The 22,162-nt window shown below is 36.1% G+C and overlaps 3 protein-coding genes across 5 annotated transcripts; 2 read left to right on the forward strand and 1 right to left on the reverse strand.

Annotated features, from left to right (window-relative positions):
* Nucleotides 1-4,820: 4,820 nt before the first annotated feature.
* On the forward strand, nt 4,821-9,838 carry LOC104085925 (probable lipid-A-disaccharide synthase, mitochondrial). 2 transcript variants are annotated; one of them, XM_009590046.4, is made up of 9 exons: nt 4,821-4,946; nt 5,037-5,298; nt 5,469-5,568; nt 5,684-5,789; nt 5,867-6,087; nt 6,612-6,690; nt 7,059-7,297; nt 8,540-8,766; nt 9,121-9,838. In XM_009590046.4, the coding sequence occupies exons 2-9, from the start codon at nt 5,063-5,065 to the stop codon at nt 9,311-9,313; spliced, it is 1,401 nt and encodes a 466-aa protein (XP_009588341.1). In that variant the 5' UTR covers nt 4,821-4,946; nt 5,037-5,062; the 3' UTR covers nt 9,314-9,838. The 2 variants fall into 2 exon arrangements, with proteins under 2 accessions (XP_009588341.1, XP_009588340.1); XM_009590045.4 differs by having other exon boundaries at nt 4,851-5,298.
* A 908-nt stretch (nt 9,839-10,746) lies between these two features.
* LOC104085926 (uncharacterized) lies at nt 10,747-16,706 on the forward strand. Of its 2 annotated transcripts, XR_001967231.3 has the most exons (4): nt 10,747-11,233; nt 12,595-13,967; nt 15,748-15,904; nt 16,202-16,336. XR_001967231.3 is itself a non-coding variant. In XM_009590047.4 (3 exons), the coding sequence occupies exons 1-3, from the start codon at nt 10,811-10,813 to the stop codon at nt 16,398-16,400; spliced, it is 1,995 nt and encodes a 664-aa protein (XP_009588342.1). In that variant the 5' UTR covers nt 10,750-10,810; the 3' UTR covers nt 16,401-16,706. The 2 variants fall into 2 exon arrangements, 1 of the variants encoding a protein (XP_009588342.1); XM_009590047.4 differs by lacking the exon at nt 15,748-15,904 and having other exon boundaries at nt 10,750-11,233; nt 16,202-16,706.
* A 645-nt stretch (nt 16,707-17,351) lies between these two features.
* On the reverse strand, nt 17,352-21,893 carry LOC104085928 (uncharacterized). Its single transcript, XM_009590051.4, has 8 exons — nt 21,798-21,893; nt 21,438-21,527; nt 20,576-20,618; nt 19,728-19,843; nt 19,071-19,175; nt 18,212-18,411; nt 18,045-18,114; nt 17,352-17,633 (listed from the first exon to the last, which is right to left on the reverse strand). Exons 2-8 carry the CDS (start codon nt 21,489-21,491, stop codon nt 17,577-17,579), a joined length of 645 nt encoding a protein of 214 aa, XP_009588346.2. The 5' UTR covers nt 21,492-21,527; nt 21,798-21,893; the 3' UTR covers nt 17,352-17,576.
* Between the last annotated feature and the right edge of the window lie 269 nt (nt 21,894-22,162).

Here is a 22,162-nt window from a genome sequence, read left to right on the forward strand (position 1 = left end):
TCCCCCACTTGAGGTTAAGCAAGACACTTACTTTTTTGAAGTTAGGCCGATATTCCAAAATAGCCTTCTTGCTTGAATTGACATCCGGACAACTCAAATCTATCCAAATTAATTGTATAACTTCATTAAAATTCATCAAAAATAATTCCGGATAATAATACGTCGACTTAAAAATTTATTTCAAAAAGTCAACAAAAGTCAATGCGGGGCCCGCCCCTCGGAACCCGACATAATTTTCATGAAATACGAATACCCATTCCGATACGAGTTCAACCATACCAATTTTATCGAATTCCAATAACAACTCGACCTCCAAATCTTAAATTTTGGTTTTTGGAAGATTTTACAAAAATCTTGATTTCCTCCATTTAAATCCGAATTAAACGATGAATATAATCATAGATTCATGAAATATAATCACTTTAGGATATAGAAAACTTACCCCAACCAAGCTTGTGAAGAATCACTCTAGAATCACCGAAATTCGAGCTCCAAAAACTCCAAAACGAAATGCCAAAAACTCCAAAACAAAATGCCAAAAATGACCATTTTTGGTCCTTATGATTCTGCCCAGTTTCGCACCTGCGGACTGATTTTTCACATCTGCGTGCTCGCTTTTGCGAGCGAATGCACGCTTTTGCGAGGTCACTGCCCAGCCACAAAGCTCGCATTTGTGGAGCCAATTCCGCTTCTGCTATGATCGCAGAAGCGCAACATTTACGCTTCTGCGCTGCTTCGTCGCTTCTGCGTAGCAAACATCGCACCTGCGATCGCGCAGGTGCGGAAGGTTGTCCGCATCTGCGACCTTCCTCCAGCTCTGCCCAGCTCGCTTCTGCGAGGTCGCACCTGTGCCCAAATTTCCGCAGGTGCGATCCCAACAGGTCTGCCCAGAAACAGCAGAAATCCCAGCATTTTCAACAAGTCCAAATTCGATCCGAACCTCGTCCGAAACTCATCCGAGCTACTCGGGACCTCGTCCGAATTTACCAATAAGTCTCGTAACACAATACGGATTTACTCGGGGTTTCAAATTACATCACACAACATCAAAATTATGAATCGCGCGTTGAATCGAATTATAAGTTTTTAAATCTTTCAACTTCTATATTTTGCGCATAAACGTGTCAAATCAATACGAAATGACTTCAAATTTTGTAGAAAAGTCATAATTGACGTAATGGAGCTATTCCCATTTTCAGAATCGAAATCCCGTTATCAAAAATTCATCCTTCGGTAGGATTTTCCAAAATCTTCTATTTTTTCAACTTTCGTCAAAATGTGTCGAATTGTCCTACGGACTTCCAAATCCGAATCCGGACATACGCCGAAGTCCGAAATCACCATACGAAGCTATTGACATCATCAAAATTCCATTCCGGAGTCGTTTATTCAAAAGTCAACTCTCCGATCAACTCTTTCCATTAAACTTCTAAATAAGAATTGTTCTTTTAATTAAATTCTGTATCTTCAGTAAATCAAACTTGACCACACCTGCGGGTCATAATACATATTACGAAGTTGTTCGAGACCTTAAGCCACTGAACGGGGTGCTAATTTTTAAAACGACAAGTCGGGTCGTTACATTGTCTCTCTACTTTAACAAATTATCAACGTTTATACCTAATTCTACTATGTGTCCAAATACGTCCCCACCGAGACCCTTATCTTTTAACTGCCAACTAAGCAAATGTCCAACCCAAATTAAAAAGACCCGTTCCTAACCCACTATCCAAGAACCCGATTTGATAAATGTGTTTATTAAAAACCTTTTGCTGATGGGTAAGATCGTATGGATCTCATTTTCCCCGACGTTTATAAGGGTTGCCGGACTCCGGCGATCGTTTTTATCAGCCTAATTTCTTCATCCTCTCCGGCCATCTTCATTTTCTCAACTTCTTTTTCTTCTTCTTCTTCTAGCCGTCGCTGCCACCTGCTCACCAAAAGCTTGTCACTTTTCCGCTGCAATTGTTCCAGAATATCTCAAATTGGGCGGCATGGTTTTTGCCTTCACGATCTCACGAAACAAGGAGCTCAAGGACGCTCTTCCCTGCAGTATATTACTTTTCTGAATTCTAGTAATATGGAAAATTTCTCCAGCCATTTCTTTGTTATTGAATTTGATATTAGTTCATGGCTTGAATTCGATGATCTCAGTGACATCCATGCTGGGGTTGATATCAATTAGAGTATTTTGGCTTCAAATCAGTCAACGCCATCTACAAAACTGAGACTTATTCCTCAACTTCTCTTTTTCTTCTATAAAATCTATTCTTTTATTACTCAAAACAGAGCCTTGTTTTCCTCCTCTCTTTCTTCAATGAAACCCACTTAAGTTACTCAATTTTGTATTTTTCAGTGGTGTTTTTCAGTGGCACTGTGTGCTGTAGTTTGCTTTGATCTTAGAAGAATCCATAATTTTTAGGGGAAAAGGCCTGATTTATTTCTTATTTTAGTAAAATAAATAAATGTGTCTTGGATAGTTTGGTCAGTTAATGGAACGAGTCTTTTTAATTTGGGTTGGACATTTGCTTAGTTGGCAGTTAAAAGATAAGGGTCTCGGTGCCACGATGGAACTCTGTCAGGGTTGGGGTAAATTTATCTACTTTCTTAACTGTGGGGACGTATTTGGACACATAGTAGAATTAGGTATAAACATGAATAATTTACTAAAGTAGAATTAGGTATAAAAGTGGATAATTTGCTAAAGTAGAGGGACAAATCTGACCTTTTTCCCTTAATTCAAACCATTGGTCATTGACAATGTTTGAAAGGCTTTTATGGAACTCTCTCGGGGCTCGCCCCTGGACGTGGCACTATCAAAATGCCACGAGGCTCACGCGTAGGGCTTAGTTTTATGAGGCTTACGCTTCAAGCGTCCGACTATGCACTCTAGACATGCCTAACGTCATATGCTCGGGACTCGTCCAACAATTCTTACTCAAATTATGTATCAAATTTTTTAATTAGTATCGTTGATAGTAAAAATTCTTTACAAAATTAATGATTAAAATTTTATTCATCTATAGGAATATGAAGATTGAGAATAATACAAATAACGAGTCATAACATTGCATATTTACTAACTGAGAACATCGTAAGGGTGAATATAATTTGAACACTTTCTAAAGATAGCCAAAATTTATATCTTCATTTTGTTATTGGTCCACATGTCTTAGTTATATATCTCTCAAAATCATCAAACTTTTATTATTTTGCTATCTGAAAGCAATTTTACATTTATTCACGAATGAGTAATGTTTTAAATTACAGCACCAGTGAAGTTTATTAATTGTTAACTTTTAGGAAGGTAAATATTTAATTTAATAATATTTATTAAGAACTCGTAGTATTATTAACACTATTAATTAGTTATGCTGGTAAAAACATGCTAGATGTTTTATTTTCTATGAGTTTTTTAAATTATTTGTAATTATCTTAAACTTTTAATGTAGTTTCTATATATTTTTTATGTTATTATATTATTTTATTAATTTATAAATTAAAAATTTTAAAAATCCACAAGGCTTATGCTTTATGGCTGAGGGCTTACGCCTCACCTCATAAAAGGTAAAATTGCTCGTCTCACGCCTCCGCCTTTTAAAACATTGGTCACAAAGTATTTTTTGTTCTTTTTTAGTGTATAGCTTCTGTTACGTTTGTGCTTATTTATGGAGAGAGTAGAGACCAATAGCAACAGATAATGAAAACTCTGATCTTAAAAGTAACGATGTTATCCATATTTATATAAAAATATTTAAATCTTTTATATAATGGAAATTTTAAAAAATACAAAGAACCTTTATTTCTATTTAGTACATCTTAATATATTTAATTACGGATATACCTCAGGTATAGTGTAAGATTTCCATAAAATACAAGGCATATCCGAAATAGAGATTATTACAGGGTATTTAGTGTAATAATAAGAAAAAACGATTTATGCGTGGCTTTAGCATCTATACCCGATTTTGGGATCACAATTGAACCTATACCGACTTTGCAAAATAAATTTGCAAGCCTACCCACTTTATGATCAATTTCAGACTTATCAGTTTGAAGTTAAAAAAATTAGTCTGAAGTAAAGAAATTATACTTCAGATACACTTAAGGTCAAATAGATCTGAAGTGCAACAAATGTTTTCATGCACTTAAGGCTAATAAGTTTGAAGTGAAAAAAATTGTACTTCAGATATACTTAAGACCAAATAAGTATGAAGTGCAACTAATAGTTTCGTGCACTTAAGGCCAATAAGTATGAAGTGAAAAATTGCACTTTAGATGCACTTAAGCCCAAAAGGTCTGAAGTGCAACAAACGTTTTCCTACGCTTAAGGCCAATAAGTCTGAAGTGAATAATTATACTTCAGATGCACTTAAGGCCAAAAGGTCTAAAGTGCAACACTTAAGGCCAAATAGGCATGAAGTACAAATTGCCCAGAAACAGAAATTTGTTCTCGAATTTTAACAATCCAATATACGATTTAATACCTAAATCTACTCCAAATGAGCTCAAATTTGAAACATAACCTCTAAATATCATCAATAACAAATTTCAATCATCAATTTGTTAGAACAACAATAAATCTAACGAATTCATTTACTATTAAGAAAAAAACAAAAAAACCCTAAATAATAATAAAAGTTAAAGTGTCACAAAGCCCCTACCGTAAAATATTATAAATTATCTTAAAATATATTCACAAACATCTTATAAAATTACGGTTAACCGAGGAAGAATGAAGAGAAACATACTTAAAGTTGTTTTAGTAGTTACAACTTAGAAAATATTTTTAAAATGAGTACAGGTGAGTCGACCAATTTTTACATTTATGCGAGGTGTAGCTCATTTGGTCCACTTCCTTGAAAAGAAAAAAAGGGGAAGAAGAGAGTGAGCGCTGGTTGAGTGAGTCTGTGCCATTTTCCAGACAAAAAGAGAAGATACTACAAGTTCAGTGCTTTGCCGAAATTCCCATTTCATTTACTACTTAATACTTTCCAAAATAAGGGTTTCACTAATTTTTCTTTTTTGTATATTAGTATTTTCGTTTTAGGGAGACCAAGATATGATTATTAGAAGAATTTGGAATGCGAGTACTGAAATAAATCTAAACTTGATATGGCAAATGAGAAGGGCATTCTCAGTTTCAAGTCAAAGTGCAGTTGATTTGGCTTCAAAAGATGCAGAACTCAGGGTCTTCATTGTTGCTGGCGAGGTTTCTGGTGATACAATTGGTTCCCGTGTCATGAGTTCTCTAACAAAGCTTTCTCCTTTACCTGTCCGTTTTGCTGGTGTTGGCGGGTAACCTGTCCTCGCCCTTTTCTAATTATTAGTAATATTTTAAAGTTACAATTGAAACTTGAAATTATTATATGCTTTTCACTAGACAAAAGTTGCAGCAGCTATAATTAAGTCAAGTTGTCAACCCCTTTAATTATCATTATTCTTTCTGTGGTGTGTATGTTTATCAGGAAGATGATGTGTAACCAAGGGTTTAATTCTCTGTTTCCAATGGAGGATATTGCAGTAATGGGAATTTGGGAGTTGCTGCCATATCTTAATCAATTTAGAGTATGAATAATTCTGAATTTTCTGCTACTAAAAATCAAGTTATAGTTTTTCCAAGTAAAAAATAGTAATTATTCATGCATGAAATTTGGACCTTATTTGAATTTTGAAATGGCAGGTTAGGCTGAAACAAACTATAGAAGCTGCTCTTTCTTTTAGGCCTCATATCGTACTCACTGTAGACTCTAAAGGATTCTCCTTCCGTTTCTTAAAGCATTTGAGGGGTAATGCTCTGTAGCTTTTGTGAGTTCGAAAGAGATTTCTCGCGTATTCCTTGTGCACTGGGAAAAACTTTTTTCAGCTACCTGTGTTCAACAGGGGATGGTTAGCCCTTTGCACTTCCATTATGTATCACCGTCATTTTGGGCTTGGAAAGGTGGTGAAGCAAGACTAAAAGGACTTCTTCAGTTTGTGGATCATGTGTTATGCATTCTTCCTTTTGAAGCAGAAGTCTGTAGATCAAACGGCCTAGCAGCAACCTTTGTTGGTCATCCCACCCTCGAAGATATTTCGGATTTCCAGGTAAATCAGTATTTTGATCTGTGTTTTATTCTACATTTGGTACATGACAAGCCGTAGTAACCACTAAAGATGTGGTGATGCTTTCTTCATCATTCAGGTAATGCCTTCTTATACCAGTGTCTGGCTTTTTAGCTTTCGAGCATGCAGATATTCTTTCTTTCCAAGAAACCATTTTGCTAGGTGTATGATTTCACTGAGTGATAGCATTTTTTTCCTGTCAAGAAACTATCCACTAGAATTGCAGTGCAATTTCCTGGTGTGATAGAGCGATTCCTTGATGATGCCGTCGTCACGTTAAAATATGGTTTTTAGCTTTTGAAATTGCGATTTTCTTGTCTTGTCAATTAACAACTCACCTAATTAATCATGTTTATACACTGGTGAATCCCACTAGGGGAACAAAGAGAAGAGAAATGCTAAGAAATATGAACAAGGAGGGAATAAAGTTATTCTACCAATGCAACAATGAATTTGTAATTTTATGTAGTGTAATGGCGTAATGTAGTTTAATATTCAAATTTTAGGGGAAGGATGCCACAGAAAGAAGATACAGAATTCAAGGAAATGCCGAAGCATTTCTAACTGATTATGGAATATCATCAGGTATGTTAGCTTGTGGCATATTGTTGCTAGAAAGTATATGATGTATCATAATAGATTATATTTGTGTATAGTGTTGCCAAGTTTCACACCCGTGTTGAAAGTACTATGGTGTTTAACATGTCAAAAACTTTTTCTCTATTTTCTACTTATCCGTCAAAACTTTTTTTGCTGTAATTTGTCATTTATTTAATAGTGCAAGACCTTGTTCTCTGTATTTTTTTCTTATCTGTCAAAATCTCCGTGTATCCTTCTTAGTGGCTTACTGAAAAAAGGATGTTGATTTCCTTTTCATCGGTTGGCTGTGCTAATCTATTAACTTCATTTTTCCTTGCCAACTTTCTAATTGTGTTTGTTAGTTTAATTTGTAGGATCCCCAGTCATTTCCTTGCTTCCCGGAAGTAGATTACAGGAGGTTACTCGAATGTTCCCCATATTCTCAAGAACTTTGCAACAATTAAAAGGTTCTTTTCCAGACGTGGTAACAGCAGTTCATGTGGCACCTAATCAACATGTCGAAGACTACATTAGTAAAGCTGTTTGTAAGTGGCCATCATCAGTTGTATTGGTTCCTGGAGGATCACACCAGATGAAATACAATTCATTTAGTGTAAGGCCTTGAGTCTTGTATCTTTACATTTTATAGTGAAGTAGCTGGGACTAGAGTTATGCTTCATGTTCCGTATATGAACTTTTGGGGCTTAGAAAAAGGTTTTAATGCTCATTTTTCTAGAAGAATTAACTATTTTGGGACATACTATGGTCGAAATGACTCAATGAATTGGAAATGGGGCAAGTCCCTTGGTGGCATTATTAAGGTACATACCTCAATGAATATGCCTTGCGATGGAAAACTAGCATCTATTATCTTTGCATTTAATTGTTCCTCACAATGCTAAGAATATGACGGGTTCAAGCTATGGAAACAGCCTCTTGCAAAAATGCAGGGTAAGGCTGCGTACAATAGACCCTTGTGATCCGGCCCTTCCCCGGACCCCACGCATAGCGGGAGCTTAGTGCACCGGGCTGCCCTTTATCGCTGAGAATATGATACACTGTGAGTAGGAAAGAGCCAGCCGCTTGGTTTGGATCTGGGGGATCTCAATTCCAAGGATGAAGACCTAGTCTTTGCTACTAAAGGCTGGCCAATTGGCTAGCATGTTTTCTAGTTCTAGTTTTGTTCTTGATATATAGATAATATATCTTCTAAGCTCCTGGCAGATTGCTGAAGTTATTCATTAATCCAGAACAAATAAAAATATTTATATAACTCCAGAACAAGTGAAAGTGGAAGGTACTTTGTGCTTGTTACGAGTTTTTTTTCTTCAAATTGTTTCATTTTTTTCCCTGTTATTCAAACCGTTGTTATGTGGATTTGATACTAGGCAAGCTATAGGTATGTTTTTAAGTGCCAGCAGTAACTCCAAGATCTGTTTCAGACAATATTGTGTCTTATCCAACTAGACTTTCCTAAATATAGTTGTTGGTATTGGATTCTGTGTGAATTGTGTGCTTGGCACTTTGTCACTATAATTTGTTTTTCCTTTTTATCTAATTTTTTATCACAAAATGAAACTTTAGTGCATTTTTTGTAATTATTGAAGGGGATATACATAGCCTATGGTCCTCAATTTTTCTGCTGTTTAATCATCTTTCCCGTAAAGAAATAACATATCCTATGAAAGTATGAATGACTAAATCAACATGGAAATAATTCCTGGGTTGATGACTTGATGTTGTATGACTGTCCTTTCTCTTTCCCTTCCTTTTGTCTCATGCTCATGAATATATTGAATTGCATCATGTTTCAAGGTGTAGGTGGTAACATGAACTGTGTTTCTGCATTATGCAGGCAAGCAGTGTAGCACTATGCACTTCTGGTACAGTTGCGATGGAAATGCAGCTTGCAAGACTGCCATGTGTTGTTGCGTATCGAGCCCATCTCCTGACAGAATTATTTATACGATACAAAGCTATTATACCATACATCTCTCTTCCTAATATTCTTTTGGATTCAGCTGTAATCCCTGAAGCTCTATTTCAAGATTGCACTCCGTCAAAATTGGCATCATTACTCAAGTAAGCTTCAACTAAGTGATCCTTGTTCCTTTTTGGTTTCCCACCCTAACTGAAGCTTCTTAAATTAAACTTCAATGACGTGTAAAGTGACCTGTCTTAGACAATATAATCCTGGGAAATGCATGAGCTGGACTATACTTTTTTCTACCTTGTAGTTTTGTTGTTTTCTGGTTGGCAAAAGTAAACCAAACCAATCATAAAAAAGGAACAACAGATTTTTATGACGAACCATCCAAAAAAATAGAATGATTTAAAAAAAAATGAACAATAGAGAGTCTGCCTCTGTTTGTGTAAGAGTACATGCTGTAAATCTTTAAAATGGCTTAAATATGACTTGGAATCTTGAAATCACAGGGATTTAATAGTTGATGACAACCTTCGAGAAAAACAAATTATTGCAGCTGAAAAGGTTTTTGAGCTGCTAAGACCTCCAGAGATGAACATTAGTTGCTCAATCCAGGGGGGGATGAGTGTTCCACTTTCTGATTGTACACCAAGTATGGTCGCAGCAAATGCAATGTTGTATTCTCGGGGTAAGCTGGAGTAAGGTGGTTCGTGCTAATTCAAACAGTTGAAGTGAGCAAAGTTGAGATAAGATGCAGCTAGAGAGTTTTGAAGAAAATCTGTTAGAAAGTCAGCAACTGAATAGCAGTTGGATAATTTCTATGCATATAGCGAAGCTCAAGTTGTATCTGCAAGCTGTGTAAAATAGTTAATGAAAAATTTTCACCTCGTGGAAATCGTCCTTCTTTCTCTTCCTCTCTCAGATTAAGGATTGTAACAGCTGTGTTGCATTGGATTAATGAAGTGAGAAGTCAAAAGGAGATCAGAAATATTTCTAGGAGATGTTGGAGATTTATCTGAAGTATCCTATGATCATAAGCTATCAATCTATGATTTGAACCAAATGGGGTTCTAGTGGTTGAACTATTCAAATATACTATTTGATAAGTTGGCTGTATGCGTGGTGATACATGTTCTTTACCTGAGTGCTTTATTAATTCTTGGTGATGTAAACTAGTCTCCGTCTCTAGTGCTTTATAAAAAAATAAAACTATATTTATAACATGAACTTGCTGCTTCCCTTTCTTTTATCTCTTCTTAAGCCGAGGGTCTTCCGGAAACAGTCTCTCTGCCTTCTTGAAGGTAAGGGTAATGTCTGCATACGTACTACCCTCCCAGATCCCTTATGGGATTATACTGGGTCTGTTATTGTTATTGTATATCATGAACTTGCTCATCTCTTTTGGTCCCAAAAACCATCCTTAGATCTTAAAGTACCAAATGACAATGTACTAATTTTTCATCACTATTCGCCATAATTATATACTTGATTATTTCCTTATTTTTTGAATTATGAATTGAAAATAGAGGTCCGACCGGCCATATCTAGAAGTTTAACAAGGGAATTGTATTTCCATGTCTAAAGAATTAAACATTTCATCAGACACATAAATTTAATTTAAGTAAAAGTCTATTTGTTCCATCGACAACTATTGAGGAAATCTCTCACGTTCCAAATTTATGGGGGACCTATTACTTTAACCGGAAAAGTAAAGTATTAGGGGAAAAAAGATGTTGAGAAAAATTAATTACAAGTAGCTTGTTTTATTTTTAAGATTACAAGTTTCATTTTTATAGAGAATTACATATCTATTGAATATTTGATATAAATAAAAAGTTGTGTCACTCAATAACTCTATATAAGTTAACTCTTGTATCAAACTTATTCATATATATATATATATATATATTGCTAATCAAACTTATTCAAATATATATAAGGAGTACGTCAAATACCGCGTGAATAGGGGCGTGAATGCGAGATGCTTTGTACACGAGTTTCCTTTATTATTAATAATTGAAATAGATGTTAGGATAAAACTGATAAAACAATAATCTTAGTCTCCTACTTATTGTGACAGGAATTAAGAAAAGATAAAGGTTCCAAATTAAAACGGAAAGGATAAATAAGAACTCACTCAAGGGAAACTAATTTGCAAGGACCAAAATAAATAAAAGAAAAAAGAAAAAGAAAGTGTACATGATCTGGGAACAGACAGTAGATTCAAGTGATTGGAGTGAAGAAAACAAAAAATCCCTAACTAAACATACGCCACTCTGTTCACTTTGCTCGACAATGGCGTTGGAGCTCCCAAATGATCTGATCCAGCAAGCCAAGATCTCGACCCGAACCGAAGCGGGTCTACCCGACTACAACCCAGATGACCCTTCACTTCCGGCCATGCCTTCTCTTTCCGCCTCCGTCGCCGCCTTCGACCCTTCACCACCCTATCTCCGTTGTAAACACTGCCAAGGCAAGCTTCTCAGAGGGCTTCAGTCCTTGATTTGCATATATTGCGGTCAGAAATTGCACCAAAACGCTAACGTGGCTCCTGACCCCATTTCCTTTAAGTCTACTGTTGGCTATCAATGGTTGCTCCAAGCCCTTCGCCTTGATGGATCGGTATGTTGGGTCTTTTGTACTTTTTTTCCGAAACACATGTTGTTTATTGCAATATGTTAGTGTGTCGGTTGCTTCCTGTTATGAAGGAATGGTAATGTAAGATTGTTTTTTTTTTTTCTGTTGGCTTGAGAATATTTTTGAATCATTGTTAAGAAATATATATTTATACTAAGTTCCAAGCTATAGTCATAAAGAATTAGTGACTACTGTGGTACTTGGAATCCTTGATGAATGGAGTATTGAGTCTCTCTTCCTTTATCTCAAAATACCCCCAATTTGCTCACTGATTTATATGAGTGTGTTGGTTGCTTCCTGTTACGGAGGAATGGTAGTGCAAGATTAGATCTTTTTTATTATATTTTGTGGATTCGACTTGTACTTGGAAACTTTCTAAAGTTATATAGTATCTCTCTCTCTCTCTCTCTCTCTCTCTCTCTCTATATATATATATATATATATATATATATATATATATATATATATATATATATATATATACACGACATGCGAACGAAGAAATAGTGATTCCATTGGTACTTAAATCCACTGACTTAAAATCCTTGCGGATCAGTATTTGGGGTCCCTCTTCCTTTCTCTTGAACGCAGACAATTTGTTTTATTGCTTTATATGGGTATGTTAGTTGTTTTCAGTTATGGGACAATGATAATACAAGATGAGAGCTTTTTTGGGGTTTCCTTTCTTTTGGGTTATATATTGCTCAGTAGGGGCGGATTTGGCTCGAGCTATATAGTTGAGATTTTCTTAAAAACAATTATATTATAGATTCTAATCCATGACCAAGAATTAGTGCGTGCACAAAATATTAGTGTGTGCAGTGATACTCTAAATCTACTAACTTAAAATCCTCATCCTCCTTGATAGATTGTGTCAGGTTTCTCTTCCTCTATCTCAAAACACACAAAATTTGCTCATTGCTCTATCTCAATATGTCTCTTGCTTCTTGTTATTGGATGATTATGCAAGATTGGGCTTTTTTGTCTTGTTTTGGTTATTATGCTTCAGTCTTATGGCTCGATATATATTTCTGTAGCTTTGCTTAGAAGACGCAGATTCGGCTTGACTCTTGAGCTATAAATTTATATACACATTATATATTTGAATATTTTTTTAAGTATACATACTTATGCTGCGTCCGAACTCATTTTCACAAAGAGTTAGTGGGTGAGTGGAAGCTCGAATCCACTAACTGTAATCCTGGATCCACCTCTGTTGCACATGAATTCTTCTTTCATTTCTTTCTCTCTTAAGCCCTTTAGCATTTTCAACAGACTTTGGTTGTTAATGTAAACTTGTTGAATTAGGAGTAGTTGTTAAGAACTTTTCTCATTTTGGTTTCCAGGAGAAGGTTGGAGCAGCTACTGAAAAGAATCAGGTAAACAAGGGGCCGAGTTCACCCCATGATGAAATTCTTTTGTCTGATTTGCTTGATCTGAAAATTAGATGGCCAACTGAGCTGGAGACAGACAACACTATTACAAATAAGAAGCTAGAGCAAAGCAAAAGCTCTTACAGTTCGACTGGAGTCGACCTGGACAACTTCCTTTCTTTTACAAACATATCCAGTGCTTACAGAGAACAGACAGACATAAGCGATAATATTGGGACTGCAGTAAATAAAACTGATGGAAGTCATGAGGATCTTAGTTTGTTTGAGAATCTCAGATCCTCTGAACGGGCTGTGACCTCTGCTACTGTCCAAACTACTGATGACAGATCCTCTGAACGAGCTGTGACCTCTTCTACTGTCGAAACTACAAATGACTTTACTGGATGGAAAGCAGATTTTCAGAGTGCTGATTCAGGAGAGGAGAATGTGTCTAACAAATCTATCACTCCTATAGGTTCTGCAGGTCAGCATGTGTTTACCACATTTGGCACCTCTATGAGTTCCACAGTTAGTTCTGGAAACCAGCAGGAGGGTTCCAAATCAACTGATGCGTTTGTTGGCTCAGATATTGATCTTTCTGCTCAGTTAGATACGGTTTTTGGAACCCCAAAAGGCCCAATAGACGGAAAACTGACGGATGTTGCAGCAGTTTCTCCTGCAGCTAATGACTGGCCGGCAGTTGACCTATGGGATATTGCAAATTCGGGAGCATCGCAAAATGCTGGGGAAGTTCTTCCAATTGTGAGACCTAAGGATGCTGAATTACAAGATAGTTCAAATGACCCCTCTACTAGCATTGATTGGTTTCAAGATGACACATGGCAGACTCAGAATGCACCTGCACCTAAACATGATGCAGCAAATGGAGATCATGATTCTTTTGATGAGTGGGATACTTTTACATCTTCCGCACCCATCATAGATCCTTTTGAGAATGCTCCTGCACCTAAAAATGATGCAGTAAATGGAGATCATGATTCATTTGATGAGTGGAATACTTTTACCTCCTCTGCACCCATCAAAGATCCATTTGAGAAGGCACCTACACCTAAACATGATACTGCAAATGGGGATGATGATTCCTTTGATGAGTGGAATACTTTTACCTCCTCTGTACCCACCAAAGATCCATTTGAGAATATTCTGGTGCAAAGCGACAATGACAACAATAATAATAATGCAGAACTAACAAATTTCAGTTCAAACCTTGAAGATATGGATTTTGGCAGTTTTTCGCAGTCGGATCCTTTTTCAGGTGCACCTGTTAAAGAGGCTGTTTCTGCGGAAGTGAATGACAATATTTTGGAAGTTCCTACCATATTCAGGTGTGTTCATATTTTTATTATTTTTGTAATATGGCTGATTTAGGAAGACTTCTTTTGATTAGTGGAGATTCCGAGGAACATAGGCGTCAAATATTGTTCTTATACTATGGTTGGGGCGAAAAGAGGAGGGGCTGGAGGATCGGCAGAAAATCTGGGGATTAGAGTAAGGGAGGCGAAGTAAATTTAGAGGGGTAATACCCCTCCACATAAGATTTTCCGATTTGGACAGAAGGGAGGAAATAATTTGGATTTATTTCCTTCTATACCAAATGATTGGAAGTAAATTATCAAAATCTTACCTTGGGGATATAAACCAATAAATTTCTCTCTTTCACTCTCCCTCTCCCCTTCCTGAAGCCAAACATAGAGTTAAGGTAGAAATGGAGGAATTAGATCTTAACATAATGAAAATCACAGAATACGAGGCAAAGAAAAAGCAATAGAAAAGAAAGGAGAATCTGGAAGAATGCAGGCTTCAACCATGGCTTTTGAAAGTAAAATAAACGAATTAAATCAAACTTTAGTAAGAATCACAGAATATAAAATATTTGTAAAATGGGAAAAGAATCAAAAAGTATGAGGAAGGAGCAATGCAAGAAAAGAATATAGGAAAAATACTGCAGTATCCGCTGAAAGTTCCTTGGAGAAGGTAAGGGTACAATAAGCTTAAGACAGTTTTGAAGTTTTATTGGTTTAACTTTGTGCAAATTTTGAGAAAGTATAAAATTCAACTTTGTGCAAATTTGAGACAGAAGAAAATAGGAACTGACTATTGATTGGTAACTGTCTTTCATCCTGGAGGTGCAAGGTCCGATTCTCACTAGACCCCTCTTCCCCTTTCACCTACCCTGTGCCTCCCTCGCCTGAAAACAAGAAATTCACAGAAATGGAAAAAAGATGCGAACGTGTTCATTAAAGGGTTTTTCATTTGTAATGACTTGGAAGTTGAAAGGTAGAAGTTTCTGGAAGAGGAGGATTACATGGGCTCTTTTAGAGCTGAGAGAGGAAATTATTTCCGTCTTCTCAGGATGAGAGTTACGTGTTTCCTTGTCCCAGAGAGGTAAAATCACAACATTAACAAAATGACTCAAATCCAACCTAGTTTTGAAAAAAAATAATCAAGAGATATTATAGATATTTCCAAGGTGATTGACTCGATAGATCTTTATTACTCCTTTTGTTTCAATTTAGATGACACACTTTCCTTATTAATCCGTTCCAAAAAGAATGACACATTTCTACAATTGGAAATAATTCAACTTTAAACTCTTCATTTTATCCATTTTACCCTTAATGGGAAGCTTTTATAACCACACAAATGTCATGGCCCCACAAAGTTTTTACTCCTTAAGCTTTTAGGACCACAAGTTTCAAAAGTCTTCTTTTTTTTTTCTTCTTAAACTCCGTGCCGAGTCAAACTGCCTCATCTAAATTGAAACGGAGTGAGTACCTATTTATCCAGCTATCTTCCTTGAAAAAATAACAATTAGCTGTTGACTAACTGATGCTAGACCTTAAATTGATTTTCTTTTTTATTCTGGAGATTTCATGAGAGCAGAGCAACTCAGCCCCTGCTCGCCCCCAAAAAATGGAACAAAAGAGAAAAAAAGAAAAGAAAAAGAAGGCACATTTGAGAGCCTAGATTCGATCTGTGTCTGTTCATATTCTAGTTGTTGTTTAATTGTTTGCTCATTAAGATCTATTGTTCTTGAGATAGATGTTACCTTGGGATTTGGCTAGAGTATCCAAGTTGCATTTTAAATTGACTATTGTTCTTCAGAGGGGTCAACTTGGGGACGCAGGGCAGTAGACTACCTGAGAAGAAGCAGTAGAAGAAAGAGATCCAGAGGTAGATGGAAAAGGGGATTTTAGCTAGTTGGCAAAACAGAGATACCTATGACCTCTTTTATTTTTGAGAAGAAGAAAAGAAAAGAGAGGTACCTTATGACTTCCCTGATGTATCTATTGAACCATTTAGGGGACTATATATAATGGCTGACAATGTTCACTAGTGATACTGGAAAAGCTTATGTCTATTTTGAGATATCTACACAATATATTTCAATTGTGATTGTAGATGAAGAATAAGAAACTGAGAAATACTTAGGAGGCAGTACTTGGAGAGGTTGCCATGTAAAATCATGATTCTGTGCATGTTTTTTTTTTTTTTTTTTTTAACTTCCTAAATATGAGTTAAATCAACAATTTCTTACATTTCATTTAACATCTTTTAGTGCCGTTGATACCCCAAGCAAGGTTGGTGACAATGCTGGACATGCTTCAGAGAATTCAGACATTCGTGGTGAATCGAATCCATCAAAAAATGATATGGATATAGAAGGTATAATGTCGCAGATGCATGATCTTTCTTTTATGCTCGAGACCAATCTATCCATTCCCTCGAAATCCAGCATTTCTCTTCCCAGGGATTGATACCTAGATTTGTTCACTTGGTTAGTCTTCAAGATTTATGTAATCAGGTCGATCCTGTTCATGTATTTTATTGTTAGAGAATATGATTGTTTTTGTAGTTTGTTATCTTAAGCCAAGATCCTGTTCCGGATATCTTTTTGTAACTAAAAGGAGAAGAGTTCTGTTTTTCGATAGGGGTAAACAAATGAACTTCCCCACATCCCTAGAGTAGCTTTCTGGTCACGGAGTTTGCGATGTATTGTTTATGGACCACTTTATGAGATACATGTAGGAAGATATATAAAGATCAGATTGTGTTACTACCAAGATTTTCTTGTGGACTCTTCTGTAAAGATCAGATGTATTCTCATTTTTAGAAAAAAAAATAGATTGCTTTCTTACAATGATTTTACTATTGACATACGATTGGAAACCACCTGAATGCAGTAGTTTGAAGAAAATGAGACAAACTTCGTTTGGCTGTTCACAATGTTCCTTTCTGCAGTCCAAGAGCAATGTGGATGAAATCATCAGACTTACTGTGACGTTACTATGTTCATTAACTATAGGCCTTTTTTTTCTCCATTTAATCTACTCTACATGTTGGCCAGATATTAAGATTAATGGAAGATCGAGATGGAACAATATTAGTTTGGTGAATTACCATTCAAGCTCGAGGGAGAAGGGAAATATGTATAATCTGCTTGAGATCCAAAATCTTTTTTGGCACTTCAAATAAGTCTGCAAAAGTGCGAAATGAAAATGGCTGAAAGTGGTCTTTAGATTAACTCCCTTGGTTGATACTTTCTCCTCATGTATACAGGAAAGACATTTTAATTGCATTAATCATAAGAATATATTCTAAGCTGCCTTTATCTCCTCCTTAAACGATTCATTTAATTAGCACAATGGGCAGATTTAGAAAAAACTGGTATACAATGTAGCGCACCAGCTAAGACAAAACTATCAGTCTTGACAAAACTATATTATGCAAGAAGTTTTCGAGCTTTTACTGTTGAAAAGTTGAAACATTTTACGCCTCATTTGGCATCAGCATCCTTACGAATAATACAGTTGAAGCACAATACAAAATTCCAAATGAGCCAACTGAGGCTATTTGCTGTTTCATGTCCTCTTTTCCTACTAGTATAGAGGATAGAGTTGTATCTATGTTTACCCATCTTATTACTGTCTTGATCAGCGCATTATCTGGACATATAACTGCTGCAACATCGTTGAAGTTTCGGTGTCATCCTGCAAAGCCATATGCAAAATAAACAAGTACAGTCAGACCTCTCTATAACAACATCCTTATATAACAGTCACACTATAAAAGCCAAGTTTTTTCCGGAACTGATTTTTATGTTATGTTATAGTATATGTCCTCTATAACAGCACTTCACTATAGCAGTCAAAAAATATCGAAACAAACGAGGCTGTTATAGAGAAGTTTGAATGTATACACATGAAGTTGTAATAATAATTGAGAAAGAGCTACATAGGCGATACCAACAACACAACAACAACAACAAACCCTGTGTAATCCCACAAGTAGGGTCCGGGTGTATAGGCGATAGCAAATTAGGATATTCTAATAGTAGAAATGCTTAAGAAGATGCATCATCTTTATTTGTGTGTAAATAGAAGGAGAGAAGATGAACTTACACGAAGCATGTCCATAAAGGTGTTGTCGAATAGCTGACAAGGAATTTGGCTTCTGAATGCATCAGATGGCCTGCATTATGAAAGTGGATCAAACAACAAATTCAAAGAGAAATATAACAGAGAAATTGCAATTATGCAACCTGAGCAGCAGGGACAAAGATGTTTACCTGACGAACCTTGATACTTGTGAAAGACAGAGATAAGACTGTATCACATATCTTAGCAGCAGTATACAGGGTTTTTGAGAAAGTTTCTCTACCACTCGATGCAAGACTTGTACTATAGAGTAAAACCGTTCAGCTAACGCACAACAATAGCTTAGTCCTTCCTCTTGCATCAAAATTTTCATAACTATGAGTGTTGCAACCTGTGCAGACATAGAACGTTATACTTTGATGCACGAATCAACATATCGCCACAAACCAGTAAAGTTAATACAAAACACAATTTGTAAGGCAGAGTGGAAAATCAGGACTTCGCGAACATATCTGAAGCATCCTTTTCTCCCTTTCCCTATGCAACAGCAATCAAGCTTATACGAGCCAAAACAAGATATTCAACAGATACAATCCTGTCCAGTGTTATCAAAGGCAAAAAGTGTAAAAAAGCTCTAAGATCTGTTGGGGCTTTAAGCGCAAAGTGCAAATAAAGTGTGGGCTTTAAAGAAGAAAGACGCAGATGGAGAAAAACTATGAATATGTATGTGTAGTCCAAGACTAATATCTTGAAGCATGAATACCAAATATATGGAGAAAGAAAATGAAGAAAATTTACGATAAAGTGAAATATCAATTGTTTAATGTCGCCTCTTTGAGATTACGCCCATTGGTAAAGAAAAGTATGCCTTAAAGCCTTGGTGAAAACACTGAAGCACCTTCTAAGCGAGACGCTCCACATGTTTTGAGCCTCGCTTCAAGGTTTAAGCGCGCCATTGATAACACTGATCCTGTCTGCACTATATTATCCTAGTTGTAACCTAATAATTCAACACCGATAAGGAACATAATCAATATGTAGCAGGCTAACCTTACGCGACAATTCATCACCTAGATCCATGCAATGCAGGCACAAAGGAACCAGTTCTGTTTCCAGGAAAAAATAAAGGATCTCTCCACCATATGGATCATCAAACTGCATTAGCAAGCAAAATTCAGAATCAAATAATGCTAGAAATGTATGATCAGTGGTCTAATTACTAATACAAAATGCCATATATGGCGCTGCGAACAAATGATTCAAAAAATTCAGACGAATACCTCAAGAAGAAAAATCAGATACTGATTTTAAGAACTGATTATCAGGTAGCCATCAGCCGTAACTAATACTTACACTGTCTAGTTAAGGCATATGTAAACACAGTGGCGGATGTAGTGTAGTATCACTGGTTCAACTGAACCCATAACTTTTGACGCGGAGTAAAAATTTATGTGTAAAAATTCATTAAAATTATAAAATAGTAGATATGAACCCATAACTTTAAAAATATAATGGGTTCAATGCTAAAAACTTTAAAAGTTTAACCCATAAGATTTAAATCCTGGATCCGCCTCTGTGTAAACAGTAAAGTAGTGTTAACTACCGAACATCCAGTCTTGAAGAAAATTGAAAAAAAACAAATGCATGAAATGAATGAGCGACAACAATGGAGAGAGCACGCGTGTATTTGTTCAAATGGAAGAATACCTTTGTTAGAGAACCGATAACACCCAAGCTGGTGAGCCTTATAAACTCCAAAGGCTTGTCATTTCCATTTTTTCCATTAGTCTTGAGAAATGGGTAAAAATAAAATGGTATTTTAGCTGCAAAGAATAGTTACTAGATGAATTAACTGTGTTTCTCAAACAACAATAGGAAAACGATTTGTAGTTAAGAGCAACAACAACAACAAAAAACCCAGTGAATTTTCACAAGTGACGTCTGGGGAGGGTGAGATCAATGCAGCCTTACCCCTACCTTAGAAGGCAGAGAGGCTGTTTCCGGAAGACCATTTGTAGTTCAGAGCGATAAGAATTATTGACAAAACGCAGAAAAATTAGAGTTTGAGGAAAACTAGAGCATTAAAAGGGTATGAAAAGCTTTGCAAGCATGATCTGCATGCTTCACCACAAAAATGATCACGGAACGAACATCTCCCACTTATGTTTGACAAGAGTGGGTTGCTCTAGTGGTGAGCACCTTCCACTTCCAACCAAGAGGTTGTGAGTTCGAGTCACCCCAAGAGCAAGGTGGAGGGTTCTTGGAGGGAGGGAGCCGATGGTCTATCGAAAACAGCATCTCTACCCCAGGGTAGGGGTAAGGTCTGCGTACACACTACCCTCCTCAGACCCCACTAGTGGGATTATACTGGGTTGCTGTTGTTGTTGTATAGTAATAGAACTTTATTTTGAACCATTATAGAGATGAAGCACAAGCATAGAATGAAAATGGACTGCAGCAAGGAGATTTGTTCCTCTACTCATTTATACGAGTATTTTGGCCTAGGTTTATATTTCATTCAAATTTGTATCATTTCAAGAACTGACATATATTACCTTTTATGAGCTCCCTTCTTGTTTCTTGGTGATTTCCCATACACTGCAGAATACAACCATAAAAGAGTAAGGTGGATGCATATCATGAAGTTGTAAAAACTGGTCTCAAAAATAAGTTATGGCAATGATATCATCAAATTTATTTCATGACCTCCCCATCCTATCGACTGAACATCAAGGGAGCCTTGGCGTAACTGGTAAAGTTGCTGCCATTTGACCTGGAGGTCACGGGTTAGAGTCGTGGAAACAGTCTCTTGCAGAAATGCAGGGTAAGACAACATACAATAGACTCTTGTGGTCCGGCCCTTCCCCGGACCCCGCGGGAGCTTAGTGCACCCGGGCTGCCCCTTTTTGAGGCCATGAAAAATATATTACTGTCTTATCTGATACTACTCAGCTGAACTTATATACAAAAATTTAAGGTTATCTCTAATGTGTTTCACTCGAGGCATAGAAGCCAAGAAAATAAAGACTTCACATCTCAGATTTTCTTAAATTACAGATTTCCAGCGATTCCATGGACTAAAACAATTGCAGCATAAAGCACATTGATCACCAAATCAAACAGGTATTGCATAAGTGCATAAAAGAGGTGCATGTCTAACACATAATTTACTACTCCCTCCGTCCCAATTTATGTGGCGAAACACGAATTTCGAGAGTCAAACTTCTTAATTTTTACGGTGAGTTCGGACATAGAATCTTTAAGTTTTTTGAAATAAAATTTATATATTTGGAAACTACATAAAAATTACTACGAGTCACACTAATTAACAATTTAAAATATCTAAAACGCATATAAAAAAAATTACGGTCAAAGAAAAACTCGTTTGACTTACGGAGGGACTAGTTCATTTCTGACCTGAAATAAAGCAAGGGCATTACACACTCGAGTTGACTCCTTAATAGATACCATTGAGGTTGACAACTTTGGGTACACTGCTATCACTTCCTGAAATTAAGAGATAAATTAGGTATTGACAACTTATAATGTCTAAAAATTTCAGCAAAACAATTAAAGAAAATTAATTTGACATTTGTTGCTGAAAGTTACAGTTGATGGGTGGAGGAAAATTATAACTCAAAAGAAAAATAAAATTAATATGCACAATCATCTATTTGTCTATTATGAAAATTATAGGTTCAACTTAAAACTTAAATATTCATTATCCAACTGAAGTTAGCTAGATGAGTGAAAATTAGAAAGAAGTATATTATATACCTGTAAAAGTATGAAGACTGCATTGAAGGTGTTCCACAACAGCAAAGGTAGCTCTGTGCATGTTTCTCGCTTCTGAAATAATAAGAAAAGTTTAGTTACCCAAACTTAGATATATGTCACAATATTTTCTAGCACTTTCAAAAGGTAACAGAAAAAGGGTCTAGGGGTATTAGTTCACTGCACGTGCTTAATGCAGTTGCAAAATCCTAATTGCACAAATAAGAATTAGAGGATATTAATTCCTGAAATAATAAAGTTGGTTAGAAATTATAAATAATAATTACAATATAAAACTAAATTTATGTTATTAGGCCACAAACAATTGAATTAAACCAAAATTGCCTAGTGGGAATTGCAATGAAGTC

The sequence above is a fragment of the Nicotiana tomentosiformis genome, chromosome 7, assembly GCF_000390325.3.
Source record: "Nicotiana tomentosiformis chromosome 7, ASM39032v3, whole genome shotgun sequence".
NCBI lineage: Eukaryota > Viridiplantae > Streptophyta > Magnoliopsida > Solanales > Solanaceae > Nicotiana > Nicotiana tomentosiformis.

What these genes read in the sequence shown, in the direction of transcription:
- LOC104085925 (XM_009590046.4), top strand. Translation starts at nt 5,063, where the DNA reads ATGATTATTAGAAGAATTTGGAATGCGAGTACTGAAATAAATCTAAAC. An exon ending in TTTCTTAAAGCATTTGAGGG is followed by an intron (nt 5,790 to 5,866) that starts GTAATGCTCTGT and finishes AACTTTTTTCAG; the next exon opens with CTACCTGTGTTCAACAGGGG. An exon ending in TGATTATGGAATATCATCAG is followed by an intron (nt 6,691 to 7,058) that starts GTATGTTAGCTT and finishes TTTAATTTGTAG; the next exon opens with GATCCCCAGTCATTTCCTTG.
- LOC104085926 (XM_009590047.4), top strand. Translation starts at nt 10,811, where the DNA reads ATGATCTGGGAACAGACAGTAGATTCAAGTGATTGGAGTGAAGAAAAC. An exon ending in CCCTTCGCCTTGATGGATCG is followed by an intron (nt 11,234 to 12,594) that starts GTATGTTGGGTC and finishes TTTGGTTTCCAG; the next exon opens with GAGAAGGTTGGAGCAGCTAC. An exon ending in GAAGTTCCTACCATATTCAG is followed by an intron (nt 13,968 to 16,201) that starts GTGTGTTCATAT and finishes AACATCTTTTAG; the next exon opens with TGCCGTTGATACCCCAAGCA.
- LOC104085928 (XM_009590051.4), bottom strand. Translation starts at nt 21,491, where the DNA reads ATGGTATCTATTAAGGAGTCAACTCGAGTGTGTAATGCCCTTGCTTTA. An exon ending in ATGCCCTTGCTTTATTTCAG is followed by an intron (nt 20,619 to 21,437) that starts GTCAGAAATGAA and finishes TGTATTCTGCAG; the next exon opens with TGTATGGGAAATCACCAAGA. An exon ending in GTGATGAATTGTCGCGTAAG is followed by an intron (nt 18,412 to 19,070) that starts GTTAGCCTGCTA and finishes ATGTCTGCACAG; the next exon opens with GTTGCAACACTCATAGTTAT.